We start from the raw sequence: 14,074 nt of genomic DNA on the forward strand, positions 1-14,074 counted from the left end.
AAATTTCAGACCCAAACCTGGTCAATCACACCTTTTAAATCTGTCGTTTTATGCAACATCTGTGAGAACTGGCAGGTGTATAGAGGAGGAGAAAGGCATTAACAAATCATTTCAGAAAAAGGTGCAAGACTTTCAGCATAGAAAGGAGAGCTGTGTGAGAGAGAATTCAATGATCCAGAATAGTCTTCACGCTTCAAAATATACCTCTTTCTATAAGGCTTTGAAGGAGATTTCTGACTTTGAAACTTTTCTTGTTTATTTATTTACTATTTGTTTGTCCAGAAAGGTCTCTTGAGAGGATGCATTTGCTCCAGATGGACAAGGAAAGGAAAGAACAGAGCAGGAGAAGGGAATGCAGCAAGCACTGGAAATGCACAGACACATCATTGAAATCCTGACCTTTCTGACAGCTCCTGGCTTCCCGTCGGCACTGTCAGGGCCAGGACTATCACGTTTCAGCCTCTGCATTGCCTGCAGCAGAGTGTAGCAATTTCTTCATAATCACTGGATCTTTTTTTTTTTCATTGCATTATGATGGCACCTGAGCAGAGATTTTTAGAGGGGTGTGCAAGCAGAGGATGAGAACCTCAACTGCAGTGAACTCTGAGCTGCTCAATTTAAGTTAAAAGGAGCTAGGCTTATTTATTATAACTACATTTCAATCCAAAATCCACTAATGACTTAACTACTGCTCTCTGCTAATGCAAACATTAGGGGGTTAAACATTTCTTCCCTTCAAATCAATGAAAAAACTCTTTTTGCCAATGGTGGGAGTAAAACACCATTAAAATCTTCTAAAACTGCTTCTAAGAAAAGGTTTGGGTGGGAAGGATAATTGTTGAGAATTTTTTTTCTATGATATCTTCCTTTGACTTACTGTCAGAACTATTGCACTGTTACAAAATATTTTCCAAAGTCTTGCAATAAAACATAGCTGGAGATGTAAAAAAACATATAACTAAGTTTGTCACTTTCCATTTTAGAAATGGCAAAAAGGTCTCAGCATTTCAGAGCAATGGATAAACTTGTATCATAGTACTTACTGTGAGGTTATGCACTGATACTATCAGGTTATGAACTGATTTTCTCCTCATAAGTATCTGAAATGTATATTCTCCACCGAATTTCACAAAATATTAGGTTCAGGTAAGGGTTTTAAACAGTTTTTCAGCTATTTGAATTCACTTAAATTGCTTCAACGGTGCTGATGCTTCTTGGGTGTTTTGTAGGGTCAATTTTACACAGAGAGAAATTTATGTGAAATAAGAAAATTTTAGATACTTGAAAAATATGAGCAGCCATAAGTGAATATCAGTATCAGAAACAAAACTTCAAAAATATACTCAAGAAACCCAAAATCTCCACAGGTAAGAATCCAATGGAAATTATATGAGGTGCAAGTGGAACTGGCTATGAACTTCTGAAGAACTTCTTTTCCTCAGAGTTCAGGACCATGACATCTCAGGTTGCCCATAAAAATCCACCAGGACAAGGTCTCCATGTGAACAACATTTAGCATTTTCAAATGTTCATTTTAAAAAGGTCTGAATAATACTTCCCAAGCTTAATGAACAGAATAAGTAAAAGAAAAATACAAATTATATTCTAAAAGCTATTCATTTCTATGGACCATGACAGCAAACCTGCATCCTTCTCTCTCTCTAGACAGGAACATAACCTCTGCCCTGGCTGATGTTCAGTAATTCTCTTGTCCCTCAGTCTGTGAGCAACCAGACTCATTTCTTTCCGAGGAGCTGCTCAGATCTCTGAAGTTTCTCTCTGTCACCATCCTCTGCTCCGAATATGACCTTGCAGATGAGCCCCAGCAAATACTCAAAGTGTACATTCAAGTTTGTAATTCAGGTATTTGTGGATTTGGTCTAACAGTTGAAGTAGGAGAAGTAGCTCTTAAACAGTAAGGGCCAGTGAAAAAAAAAACAAAATAGAACAAAACAAACCCCAAAGGCACAAGATTCAAACACCAGGTTCTGTTATCAAGCAGAAGATATTTTTTATAACTATTTCACACAAGGCCAGATGTGAATGTGTTATGGATTTTGAGCAAAGGGTATTGGGTGGTCACCTTCCTTAACTATCTTGGACTTGAAAAATTGGGGCAGAAAAATGGGCTGAATCCACTTTTGGCAGTCCTTTGGGACTCCCTAAGGTTTTCTGTCCCCAGGCTCTGACCTTCTTGGAGGTTTCCATCCACTTGTAAAATATGGATAAAGTAAGTGCTGTGCTGTCCAGAGTATTTGTGATGTTTTAATGCAACAGGCTGCACTTTGGAGGCTACTAGTGGTTTAGGAGAAAACCCCTCCAAAGGTGAGTCACCCTCACTCACTAGTTCAAACCCTTTGATCCCTCAGCTCCAAAGGATTCAAATTCATTTCTCAGCAGCATTGCTTGAGGCAAAGTTTTGCCCCATGAAGTCAGCCATTGGATTTTCAGTCAACAGGCTCCCACCAGGGGGGCAGCTGCTCTCAGCACTGGTATTTTACCTTGTGGAGGATGGAAAACAGGCTAGCAGAGAGTTTGTTTTGGCCCCACAATACAGGGCTGGTTGAGCTCTGCATCCAGCAGAAGATTGTTGTTCCAACAATGGAAAGCGGAAGGGGGGAAGAGATGAACTCAGAGCACACAGTGCACCAAAGCCAAAACACACATTGCAGACACTTCTGCTGCAGTGGGATATGCAGGTTAAGCCAAGTCAATGCTCTGCAAGTCTAAAAACTCACACTCCAGCAAGCACCAGCCCTCAGCAGACCCAGGCAGAGCAAAGGCTGAGGGAAAGCATGAGGTTTTTAACAAGTTGCTCCTAAGATTTAATATTATATCTCCTTCTCTGATGCATTCCCTTCTCACAGCCTACCCCTCCCAGGAGGTTCAGCAGAGTTAAGTCATTTGGCTGTGATACAAAGGAAGAGGAGGGTAAAGAGCAAAGGAGGGAGCAAAAGATGAGGGAGGTGAGAAGGCAAAGGAAAGAGCCCTCCCAGCAATGTGAGGGAGCTGCTGAGGGCACAGATGGGAGAGAGATCACCCAAGAGAAGCCACTGGCATAAGCAGTGCAATTCCACACATCAACTACAATATGAGGATGTCTGGAGCAAGTCCCTCTGGATAACACAGGCACAAAGATTCGCTCATGGCAAAACTAGAGGAGCTGCTCTATTGCAGCTCCCCCAGACTCATCAGTGGGAGAAAATACATTGGTGTGCAGCCCCGACTCCTTGAAGGGGGGTGTAAATGGCCAGAGGCCATGTCCAGCTGCTGGTTCAGCCACAGGCAGTGGGAGGTTTGTCAAAGCATCCCCACCAAGCAGGTCAGCACACCAGCACCAACACACAGCATTTGGCTGCCCTGTTCCACATCGGAAGCCCTGAACCAGCAGTACCCTTGGACTAGGGTATCCCAGCCTCTCCCTCCCCTAGGTGGTGTTCAAGAGAGATAATTAAAGCAAAACAGGGTTTTTTCCTTCTTCATCTTCTAAACAAAGGGTGTGAGCTGGGCCTTGGAAATACAAAATTCTTCATCTCAAACAGTGAAGACAGGTCTGTATGTGTGCTTTAGCACTGCACATACCCTGGATTTTATAACACACTTCCTTCTTGGCCTTTGCTCCCTCTCTCTTTCTTTCCCTCCCCTTTCATCCTTTCTACCAGCACAGGCTGAAATCAACTCTCCTTCTCCCTCATCCTCTTTCAGAATCTTTACTTTGCCCTCCATGCTCTTCCCAAGCCCGATGGAACATCCCAGCATCAGCCAAGTTCAAGCTAAACCATTGAAACCATTTTGGACTGGATGCAAACTCAACTGTGGGAATGCTGCATATCCTCCATGTATTTAGCTTGTATAAACAGCAGTAGATATTTCTGTCCCTTCTACACAGGCACACACATGCTCCTGCTGCTCCAATCCTTACAGACATTCCCCAAAAGCCATCTAAAAATTATTGTAAATGCAACAGCATATTACCGCTTCTAAAAAAATAAAAGTTAATTAATTAAATAAATAAATAAAGCAAAATAAAATAAAATAAGATAAAATAAAATAATAAAATAAGTAAACTAAAATAGTCAAGCCCTGGCATACATCCAGGAGGAAAGCATCAGATCTCAGCTGGTAAATAAGATGTTACTGTGAAGCTTGTAAAGCCAACGTTATTTCTCCTTTGTAAAGGCTCTACCTGCATAACATGAAGGGGGTTCAGTGACAGACACATTAAAACACCATTAAACTGTGAAATAGAACACAGTGTGAAAATAGATTTAACCTTCACAGCATATTGATCTCTACCCCGCGCCGTGCCTAAGTTCTTGGACAACTGTTTTATAATAGGTTTTACTTATTTTCCTGTTGCTATTCTGACTTCCTCAGAGGAGGGTGTTATTTCTAAAAGCTCCTGACAGCTAAGGGAAAAGTGGGCTTGTTTCTTAGTCATCGCTCAGTGCTCGAGCCTTGCTGCTGCCAGCTGCTCCATAAACAGAAATCAGTTTTGTGCAAGTGAAGGATGGGTCTGGGCAGCAGTGATTGCAGTGGGATGGGAGGAGGAGGAAGGGGAAGCGGAAAGGGAAGAGGAGACGGGCTGTTTGCAAGGACTCTGCTGAACAAAACTATTCAGGATGCAGGCAACCAGGCTGAACCCAAAATGCCTTCTGGAAGGGACAGCGCCAAGATTTATTTAAGCGTGCAGGGACATGGGCTCTGTTTGGGAAGATAGGTAAAATAATTGTGCACACATCTGCATATTCAGACGGGAAATCCTTCTGATGAATTGGCTGCTACGGGTCATGCTGCTGCCAGACAGTTCTTAGACTTTCACTCTGAGATAGGGACTTCTCACAGTGATGAGTTATGCCATCGGACCTCTGACCCGCCCGTCACCTCCCTTTGACCATTCATCCATCTCCCAGAGCCTCATGCTAAGAGTTCAAACCCTTCCAAATGGCCAGGTATTTTTCTTTTTCACATCAGTTCAACAAAAATGTTCCACCCTCCTCTACACTAGGATTTCCTTTCCGACTACCCCAAAATAAACTCGGCCGGAACACAGGACTGATAATGTCCAGCCACGTCCTGTAGCCCTGAACAAGGTTTTTGTAACACCCATGCATGAACTAGATAAATTTCTTTTGGGGTGTGGAGGGGTTATATTTACAGAAATATTTCTGATGCCTTCCCCATCGTTGTCATCTGGCAAATTCTGGCCTGGCTGGAGATCTCTAAACGCATGTGAAAGGGAGGTTGAGCTCATTCCTCAGATATCCCCAACATGCTGCACAGAAATCAAACCTCTACACTGGTTGCTGGGCACTGCTGACACTCTCCCCAAGCAGAGTGTTGGATTCGTGTACCCAGACCTTGCCAGTAAATTAGCACCATACCAAACACATTTGTACATATGGTTCATGGGCAATTTGCAGATTATCTATGAGAAGACCATGCAACTGCCACAGAGGTCACCACCCAGCAAGGCTGTCCAGGGATAATTTCAGAACCATGGGAGAGTTGCACTGACTTCAGCAGGACTGGGATGGTGCTCGCTGGATTTAGGACAACTGCCCACTGAAAATCTCAGTATACTTCCCCCTTTGGTAAAGTAATCCAGTTTTCCATAACATTGAGCATTTTGATGTAGCATGGATGCCAACCATTCCCCAAAAATCTGCAGTCAACCAAAATTTATGGCAACGTTAAATTCATCTCAGACATCTGAGCTCTAATAATACTACTTAAAATATGGGAAGGCTGGTGGCAAGCAAACCAACCTTGTGAGCTGGCAATAGAAGAATTATTTCTCATAAAAATTTCTGAGGCAAACATACCTTTCATAGAAGTCTCCTGCTCTGAATTACCTTAATCCAAGTCACACTGTGATGATGGAAATGACTGAACACATGAGAAAACAGAAAATAACTTTAGAAAAGAGATTCCCTGTAAAGAAGCCTAGCACTAAGCATGTGCAGTAGAAGAGCTGCCAAAAGCCCACTATGCAGACCCCTGCCTGTGGTGAGCAGCAGCTCTGCAGAGTTTCAGGGGAGAAACAAAATCCCCCAGAGCCCCTTCCCAGCAAGGAGGGAGCTGCTAAGTGGAAAAGAGGCAAGCTTGAATTCTCTGTTGCATAGGGTAATCCAGAAGCAAGTGCTGAAATCACCAGGGCTCTGCTGGCACAAGCAAGAATGATGGTGTCCTTTCCTCTATTAGTGCACAGTGCTGCAGTGGAGGACAGAACAAGCCACTGCTGCAGAATGTGCTCTGTGCAGGAGCTCCCTCCTGACTGCTCATTTGTTCAGAGGGTTTTCACCAAGCTTTTAAGCCAGAGATGTTCAAGGGCTGCCAGCTCTTCTCCTGTGCTGCCCTACACCAATCCTGGGCAAGTGGGTTCTGGTTGCCTAACGGGAGCTGCATCACATCATGTTCTGGGTACAGGTACCTTCTGCTGGTTTGTGATCCAGTAAGTTCATGTGGCCTTGAATCTTGATGGAATTCTCTCTGCATTAAGTGCATCCCACTTATCAGCAGCAAATTTGGCCACTGTTTATCCCTTCCATAGAAGTAGCCAGACTTATCCAAAGCCTTTTTTGTTCCACAGGCATTTGATTTCAGTGCACTTCAGGCGCAGCTTATGAAGAACAACACTTTTGTACAGCAATGCAAGTGCAAAACACTCAACTGTTCATTGCTTTTTCATGGAGAGAAGCGATTATTCTTCCCTACAGGAATCCTGACACTGCTTCTACTCCCTAAAAGGAATTTATTTTTTCCCTGTGCTTTCAAGAGGGCAAACGCTCTCTCACCAGCACAGCTGAAGAAGCCACTTCCATTTTTGATGATCCTGGATCAGAAGGATGAGGTACTCAGCTGTTTGGCTTAAGGGCAGTGAAAATCAAGACTTTCAACTTCCCTGTGCCTCATCCATTCATGGACATTCCCAGTCTGTTTTTAGAAACTCTCCAGAAACTTCTGCCCCACCATACAGTGTCTTACATAGACAGCCCACAGCTTCTATGGACCATGGCCCAGGGAGGATGATAAAACCAGCTTGGTACACAAGCAGAAGAAAACGTAAAAACAGTGCACAGGGAAGTGGATACCTGAGACTAGGAAAGTGTAAACCAAAATAATCCAGGGTGCTAGTCCTCTTTCTGCCACAGACTTGCTCTGTGACCTTGGGCAAATGCTTCCTCAGAAAATGGCTCAAGTTTCTCCACTTGCCCTCTGGTCTTCTGATCAAAATGCCAAAATCTTCAGCATAGCACCTGAAGGTTAACCATTGTGTTTGGATCTCCAATCGTTTATAAGCCCATTTAACTGTAATCTCAAGTGCAAAGCCTGAGATGCAAATATCTCATTCAAAAACATATTTTGAAGCAACAGTCACACATGGCTATGGAAAGATGATGATAACAGTGACTGCTCACAGCAATTTGGTATTGCCCAAACTGATATCCTATCATACTCAAAAGGTCTGAGCAGAAGCATCTGGGCCATCACGGCAGAGTTAAAAACAAGCCCATCGAAAATGGATAAACAATTAAAAATGTATTGAAAGAAGAAAGAAAAAGAGAAATCATTCCTAATTAATTCTAGTGCCCTGTACAACCCCAGACTATTTGTAATCCTACAGGGAACATCTTTATTGATCTGGGGGACGCTGCAGCAGACTTCTGATGCTTATCTCAGCATAAAAATAGGCTCTTGTGATGAGCAGTGATTTAATTACATGACAATCACTGCTAACAATGCATGGCGAATACCAAAAATATGCAGAGCAAGAGTGGCAGTGATAAATGCAAGGGAATGGCATTGACTTTCAGTAAAGTCGTCTATTGCCAGAGCTGGAGGGAGACTTCACCCCCCTCCTGCCCCTTCTTCTGAGGTTGTAGATGCTGTGTGGCTCTGGATACTCCCTCTGTGGAATGAGCCGACCACAGGCAGACAGAAGATGGAGGGAGAAAGCAGTCAGCCATGATGAAAGCAAAATTTAGCACACAAGTCACTGAATCTAACAGTCTTTTTTTGTCTGTAGGAACATATGCTCTTTCTACTGTGCATCTCCACTTGAAAATGAAGATATTTTCTTTACTTTGGGAGGTGGCAGTACTGAGCAAGAGAAAAATAAATGGTTTAACTGCATACAGACTCAGGCCCTTAGAATCAGCTGCTCTAGGTGATAGTGAGAGATCAAAAACTAGTCAAACCCCATATTCCACATACAGTAGGCAGAAGTAGCAGCAAGTGTTTACTCAAGAAATAATGCGGTTTTTTTTTCTTTTCATGTGACCTCACTAAAAAAAAATCTATAGTAGGAATAAAAAGTAGTGTCATTAAGATAATTCCCCCTTTTATTCACTTACCATTCTGAAGGTGAAACTGAAGTACTGACCAGCATCTTTGAAGTCACTGGAACATTACTGGTGAGCAGACTTTGCACTGCCCTGAAGGCATTGGGATCCAGAATCATTTTATCCCCACATCCCTTTGGGCCTCAAGGAGAATCTGGGCTAACCATACCTCTGGAAGTGTCAGGCCCAAGTCATTAGGATTTGTCATCTTCAGTTTGTAGATGACAGTTAAGCATTTAATAATAACTTACCAAAATGCAGAGATGAAGAGCAAAAAAATTATTCTTTCATCTGCCAGAAATCTACTCACAACAAATGGAGGAGAAATCCCTAACTAGGGATTCAGCCCCTAGGTCCCCTGAGGAAGCACTCCCTAGCACAGGTTCCATACCCATACATACCCATCTACCCTCCAAATCTCTGAAGGTCAGTGCCTTATTTTTCCTTCATGGACTGAAAGTCACTCTTTAAATGTGCTTGCTAAGCCATTCTAGCAGCCAATAGTTAAGAGTGAGAGGTATAATCTGTTGACGATCTAAATTTGACCATGGTTGGCCCTGTAACGTCCAGAACTAGATATATGTGCTCAGACCATGAGCCTGTCCCATCTTCCTTCTGCAAGGAAGTCCTCAAGTGTTTAGAAGGCTGGTTGCACTACGACATCAGCACAAATGAAGTTTACACCAGCATGTCTTCCAGCTCTTACTTTCTTCCCTGCAAGAGGTACATCATCTTGTTCAGCCAAGAGGGAATTTGCAGGTGTTCAATCCAACACATGGGAACCGATTGGCAAACGTTCATTCACGTAAAATTTAACAAGAATCACCAGCCCTCAGGTGAAAGCCACGCTGAGAGTTTGAACTTGTGCCCACCCAGGTGCTGCTGCTGCAAATACTGAGACCAGAATGCCACCTCCTGCTTCTTCGTGTTCAGTTTCATGATTTATGTCAGAAGAGAATGTCTCTTATTCAAAACAAAATGACCTTCTAAATTATCTTGAAATGCTGCATTGTTTTCAGTCAGAGCATCACAGAGAAAAGTAGATTAAAAATGCTATACTCTCAAGAGGCTGTTTTTTCACTCCAACACTATTTCTAAATGCTTGTGAATATTTACATTAATCATAAACATATCCTTTGCTCACAAGTTCCTTGAACAATATAATTACTGTCGCTGCTGAGGGTCTTCCCTACAGTCAGGCAGATACTTTGTCTCAAAATCATATTTCGCCTGGCTTAGCCAAATTTAGAATGATTAAAACAGTCCAACAGAGTAACCATTATTTGTAGTACCTCAGCTTCCTTCTGAGTTGGTAACTTTTAGGATGCTGAGGAGCACATATTCTTATCATGCCTCCATGTGATTTGAAGGGGTAGATGCACCAGATGTAGCTTTACAGATAAACTGCAAGTACAACATTAAGTAAGAACAGGATTCACTACTAACACATGCCATAGTCTCTAGAGCCAAAGGTAACATTTCCAAAACAGTCTATCAGCTTAGTAAAAGGATGGAAAATCTAAAGGTTAAGGTTTGGTTAGAATGCATTCTGTCAATTTTTTTCTTAAGGTTCAGAGACGCCAAATTTCCTTCCTGGTGTGAACCTACTGGTCTGATGAGAAAATAACTCCAGTTCCCCCTGCGGTAACGCCTGCAGGATCAGGCCCTCCAAATTAAAAATATAAAATAAAACCCAGCCCCATGTAGAGTACAGGAAATTAAATGGCAAGTCTCTGTGTTCAAGTGGGACAGCCCAATTCAGGGAGTTGTTAGCACTCTTACCCCAGGTAGGGAATCAGTAGCAGCCAGTCTAATTTCTATGGGAGCAGCAGTTTCCCTTTCCCATGCACACGGGTGTCTGTGCTGGTCTGCTGGACAGGGCTCTCCACTGAGACCCCTGGGCTGCAGGGCAAAGCCTGGGCTGTCCACAGCTTTGTCGGACCTCAGGAGGGGACTGGGGGGGGAAGCAGAGCCAGGGCTGAAGGTTAAAACTGGAGCTCTGCAAGTAGATGAAAAGAAAAGGTGTGTGACATTTCCACCAGCTGTGCTTTATTCAGTTGTTTGCTTGCTTCCCACAAGGTGCATTTCAGTGACTGAGTTTTACTGACAGTGATCCATAGGGCAGCTGAGTCCTCAGTCCTATTCGTGATTATTCAAGAAACCAACTTTCAGCAGAACCTTTTGTTTGGGCAAACATGAGTGCACACTGCATTTGCACATGTATGTCAAACCCAGGCATTTACACACTGTACAGTTAGTGGACATGCTTCATATTCCCATATCTCCATTATTCTAAAATCCAAAAGACGCACAGTTAGATTTAAATTTCCAAATGGCTTCTGGTCTCAGAGACCTTAGACTGCAAATCCACCAAAACGTCTTTTTAATCCTTAAATTAAAAATCTAAGTTTATAATTTCTATGCTGTACATTGAATAGATTAACAATGTAAATTCTGACAATCTGCACAGGCAAACAGACACACAGAGATATCAACTAATATTCTTGCTTTAAGATCCAAATGAAAAATCTGAATATAGAGTTTGATGACTGTAGAGTGCAGTAAGTGCACGTAACCCTCTTCTCCTTTAGGCAGGGCCTAGGAAATCCCACTGAAGAGTTTTATGTAGGTGGGGTAAGGCTTTACCTCATCTCCTGCTGCAGCACAGATATACTTATGCTCCTTACTCCACTTCAAGTAAACTCTAGTCCTAGCTGTTACACTGCTCTGTAACATACAAGAAATGTACTTGCTTACCTAGTCAGATAGTAAATATTATAGCACAGTAAGTATTTTGCAAAGAATGGGAAACATATCTCCTAAACCAGATACATTAAAAGCATCAGCTTAACCTCAGATGTTTATTGCATTTCAAACAGCAGTTATCAAAACAAAGAGCTCATTACAACATATATAGGTACTGGACCATCCAAAACCCTTCATTTGGTATGTCTCCAGTGCAACAATTAACACAAATTATTCTGAAACCCAACATATCTACATCAAAATAAAGGAAAAATTAAAAAATAAAATTAAAAAAAAAATGTGACCCTGTCTCCAGAACAGAAATAAGCTTCCATGTGGAAAAATCTTAGGAAAAAACTCAACAAATCTATTAGAGTCCCAACTTCTGAATAAATAAGCGATTTTTCCTGCAGCTGAATGTTTTCACTCAAATAAACCATCAGATCTCACATGCCTGCTTAAATATGTCTGACTTTGGTCCTTACAAAATGACAAGACTACAGTATGATAAACCAGATGATAGTTTTAAGCGAGACAATGAGGCATTGTTTACAGAGAAGATTGAGAAACTGGTTTAACAAAAGGGTTCCGTGGACATCTATTGTATGTACAAGAAGGAGATTTACTGGAGATTTTGTAATTTCTACAAGGCTCTTTCCAACCAGCTTCATTAAGTTGAAGTAAATCAAATCATGCAGAGATCTGGCTCAGCCAGAGAGACATGCCGGGAAAGACACAAAATGAAGAAGAACAGACGCAGATGATAAGCTTTAGAATCTTTGGCATTTTTCATAAACATTTTCAAGGTTTTTCAATCTGTATATTCACCCATTTTCCCACACATACTCTCCTATAAATACATTATACATGTACTCTTTATACACAACTCTGTATACACATGGGTACACAAGCACACGTGCAAACAAAGAGGCATTTTTGTGGCTTTTTAAACCAGGATAATCTTTCTTCTATCCTTCCATTTGCAGCTACATACACTTTGCATAAGCAAAATACATTCTTTATCCAATCAAGTATATGAAAATGTGCCTGTCCTTATTCAAAGGCACAGTGGGGCTTTGAAAAATAAAGTTACAAAAAATTACTGAATCTGGCTAATAATCCAGTGGAAGATACTCTGCTGTTAGTTTTCCTTCTTCAAATTCATGCAACAGGCCCACAGAACCACACACAACTCCACTTGGATCACCCATCCAATTATTAGGTGACTTCCAAATTAATTTTTTTTTGGTAAAAAGAAACCTGTCTCTAAGGTTTCTTTATTTCTTTGTTCTGTGAACTACCACAGGGGATGCTGGTGGTAGCCCCTGGCTGGGAATAAGAAGAAAACTCCAGCTCTCGTGCTACCAGTGACTTCTTGCAGTGGCAAGTCACTCCCACAATGTCCTACAGCACCTAAAGGACCAAGGGCTACACTATCATCAAAATTAAGCAGGTTTATATATGATTCTGTGTTTTAGTTACCCCAGTCAAACAATCTGAATAATGTTGGTTATGTGAAATATATAAAGCAAAAGCACAATAGTTAAAAGATTGGTAAGCAAGCAAGAAATCACATTCTCCTCAGAACAGAATAAGGGGTCCCTTCTTCTGTCTTTGCTCAGTTTCCATATGACTTCACTTTCTGGTCCTCTCCTTGTGAACCACCAGGAAAGACTATAAGAAGACATCAGTGGTTGACCAAAGCCTGCACACTATTGCACAACCACATCTTTGGGCACAGGGCTCTCTTTCTGCACAAGTACTTATTTCTTTAAGGCTATAAAGTGTTTTTTCTCTTGGATCTGTAGTGTTGACCCCTCTGGATTTAGACAGGAAAACAACAGCAATGCTGAAATTATCTGATGAGATGGAATTATAAAAGGCAAGTCAACAGAGTCTTTTCAGGTCAGTGAGTTAGCCTTTTCCACAGTCTCTTAATCCTTTCACGGCATAAGGTTTTCATGCATCCATTGCCAGCAATGGATCTCTGATGATTCCAGTATCCAAAGAGTTAACCACAGGGTGGGCTTTAAAAAAAAAAAAAAAAAAAAAAGAGGGAAAAAAAAAAGGAAAAAGAAAAACCCACAAGTGCTGGATGAAATATTGAGATACTGTTGGAGCTCCTAGCTCTTTCTGCTAATTATGATAAAAAACTTTCTAAAATGTACACTGCTTGAACAGAAGATGGGTATCAAAGACTCGTTAATTCAGAGCTTAAACCTTTCTAGGCACAGTGATTTAACTCAGAAAAGAATAGCTTTCATATCTTAATGTAAATCTGTTGGATATGTTAAAAACTGGTTCAGAGCATCTCCTCACATCAGCTCAGCTGATCTGCTACACTAAGCGGAATTATCTCTTCCTACATAAAACAGGGAGTGCTGCCACATCCAGCCTTGTCTCTGCAATCAAAGGGAAAAAGAAAAAAGAAAAATAAAAGGTGCAGTTGCACCATCCTCTCCCATTCTCCTCCTCCCCACCCCACAAGCTAATTCATACGTTCCACCTTGCTCTTTTTCGGGTTATGACTCCATGCCAAAAAAACATCCCAAAAAAGAAACCCAGGCTAGGTGTTTATCAAAAAACACATCTTCCAAAAACAAAAAAAAAAAAGAGAAAAAGCCTGTGGCAGTGATTCTAGTATTATTGTTCTGAAGCTAGAAGGAGGGGAGGGCTGCAGCTTGTGTGCACATGCGTGTGGATGGAGGGAGATGCTGCATTCCGAAATCCCGCTGCATCCTATAGCGCACTCCGCTTCCTCCTAATGGGACTGGAGCTGCTGTATGGTTTCAATTCAGCATGCTGCACCTGTAAAAACAAATAGACATGACGTTTGCAGTTAGGTAACTCTAGCTCACTACAGTGTGTGTTAATGGCTCCCTGAGGACAAACCAAGGGAAACTAAGGAAGGTTCAAAAGTAATGAATCATTTTCTAAACACAGGAACATGGGGGATTAATTGCAGGAAGGATTTGAGAAGTCAT

General features: G+C 41.8%; 1 protein-coding gene across 2 annotated transcripts in view; it reads right to left on the reverse strand.

Annotated features, from left to right (window-relative positions):
* Window positions 1–11,192: 11,192 nt before the first annotated feature.
* Window positions 11,193–14,074, reverse strand: part of MCTP2 (multiple C2 and transmembrane domain containing 2) — a 119,487-nt gene continuing 116,605 nt past the window's right edge. For both annotated transcript variants that reach the window (XM_027644626.1, XM_027644627.1), the window contains one exon: window positions 11,193–13,898. In XM_027644626.1, coding sequence (XP_027500427.1) covers window positions 13,830–13,898 — 69 coding nt within the window. In that variant the 3' untranslated portion in view covers window positions 11,193–13,829. The remainder of the gene's footprint in view (window positions 13,899–14,074) is intronic.

The sequence above is a fragment of the Corapipo altera genome, unplaced genomic scaffold (assembly GCF_003945725.1).
Source record: "Corapipo altera isolate COAL_440 unplaced genomic scaffold, ASM394572v1 50, whole genome shotgun sequence".
Lineage (NCBI taxonomy): Eukaryota > Metazoa > Chordata > Aves > Passeriformes > Pipridae > Corapipo > Corapipo altera.